Genomic DNA, 520 nt, shown 5'->3' with positions numbered 1-520 from the left:
TATAATATTTGATTGTCTTATTTGTTTCTACAGTTTGATATGAGTGGTAGTGGATTTTTAAGATAAAAAGACAACAAATTTTTTATTGTAGTTTTCCCATGAAAAGGAATTTTATGGTTTTCCTTCCCCTCTCCTTACAAAAAAAGAAAAAGAATGTTGATCATACTGTTTGCACCATCAAAATGAATTCACATAATTTCCAGGTATACAGGGGAGAAGTCTGACACTAAACAAACCACATGTGTGATTTGCATGTGTGACTTCGAGCTTCGGCAGATGTTACGAGTATTACCGTGTCTCCACGAGTTCCACACCAAATGTGTCGACAAGTGGCTCAAGGTAAGTCGCTCTGTCACTGCCTCGTTTTGGTTATGCACAAGGGGGTCTTGGTTGTCTTGGGTTCTGTACTTGGCTAGATGATTTGGGTTGGTGAAAATATCCACTTTATATAGAGTAACAATGTTCCGGAACCTTATGTCTCCTAAGTAGAGCTTGTGTCATCTAAACACCAAGATCCCTG

General features: G+C 38.5%; 1 protein-coding gene across 1 annotated transcript in view; it reads left to right on the top strand.

Moving 5' to 3' along the window:
* LOC119594784 (RING finger protein 44-like) overlaps positions 1 to 520 on the top strand; it is a gene marked incomplete at its 5' end in the record, with an annotated part of 10,988 nt that overhangs the window by 2,658 nt on the left and 7,810 nt on the right. The window contains 1 exon segment of the mRNA XM_037943877.1: positions 204 to 339. Within this exon segment, the coding sequence (XP_037799805.1) occupies positions 204 to 339 (136 nt within the window).

The sequence above is a fragment of the Penaeus monodon genome, chromosome 34, assembly GCF_015228065.2.
Source record: "Penaeus monodon isolate SGIC_2016 chromosome 34, NSTDA_Pmon_1, whole genome shotgun sequence".
NCBI classification, from domain to species: Eukaryota; Metazoa; Arthropoda; class Malacostraca; order Decapoda; family Penaeidae; genus Penaeus; species Penaeus monodon.
Note: the sequence above shows the minus strand (reverse complement) of the source record. Positions and strands in the feature narration are given on the sequence as shown.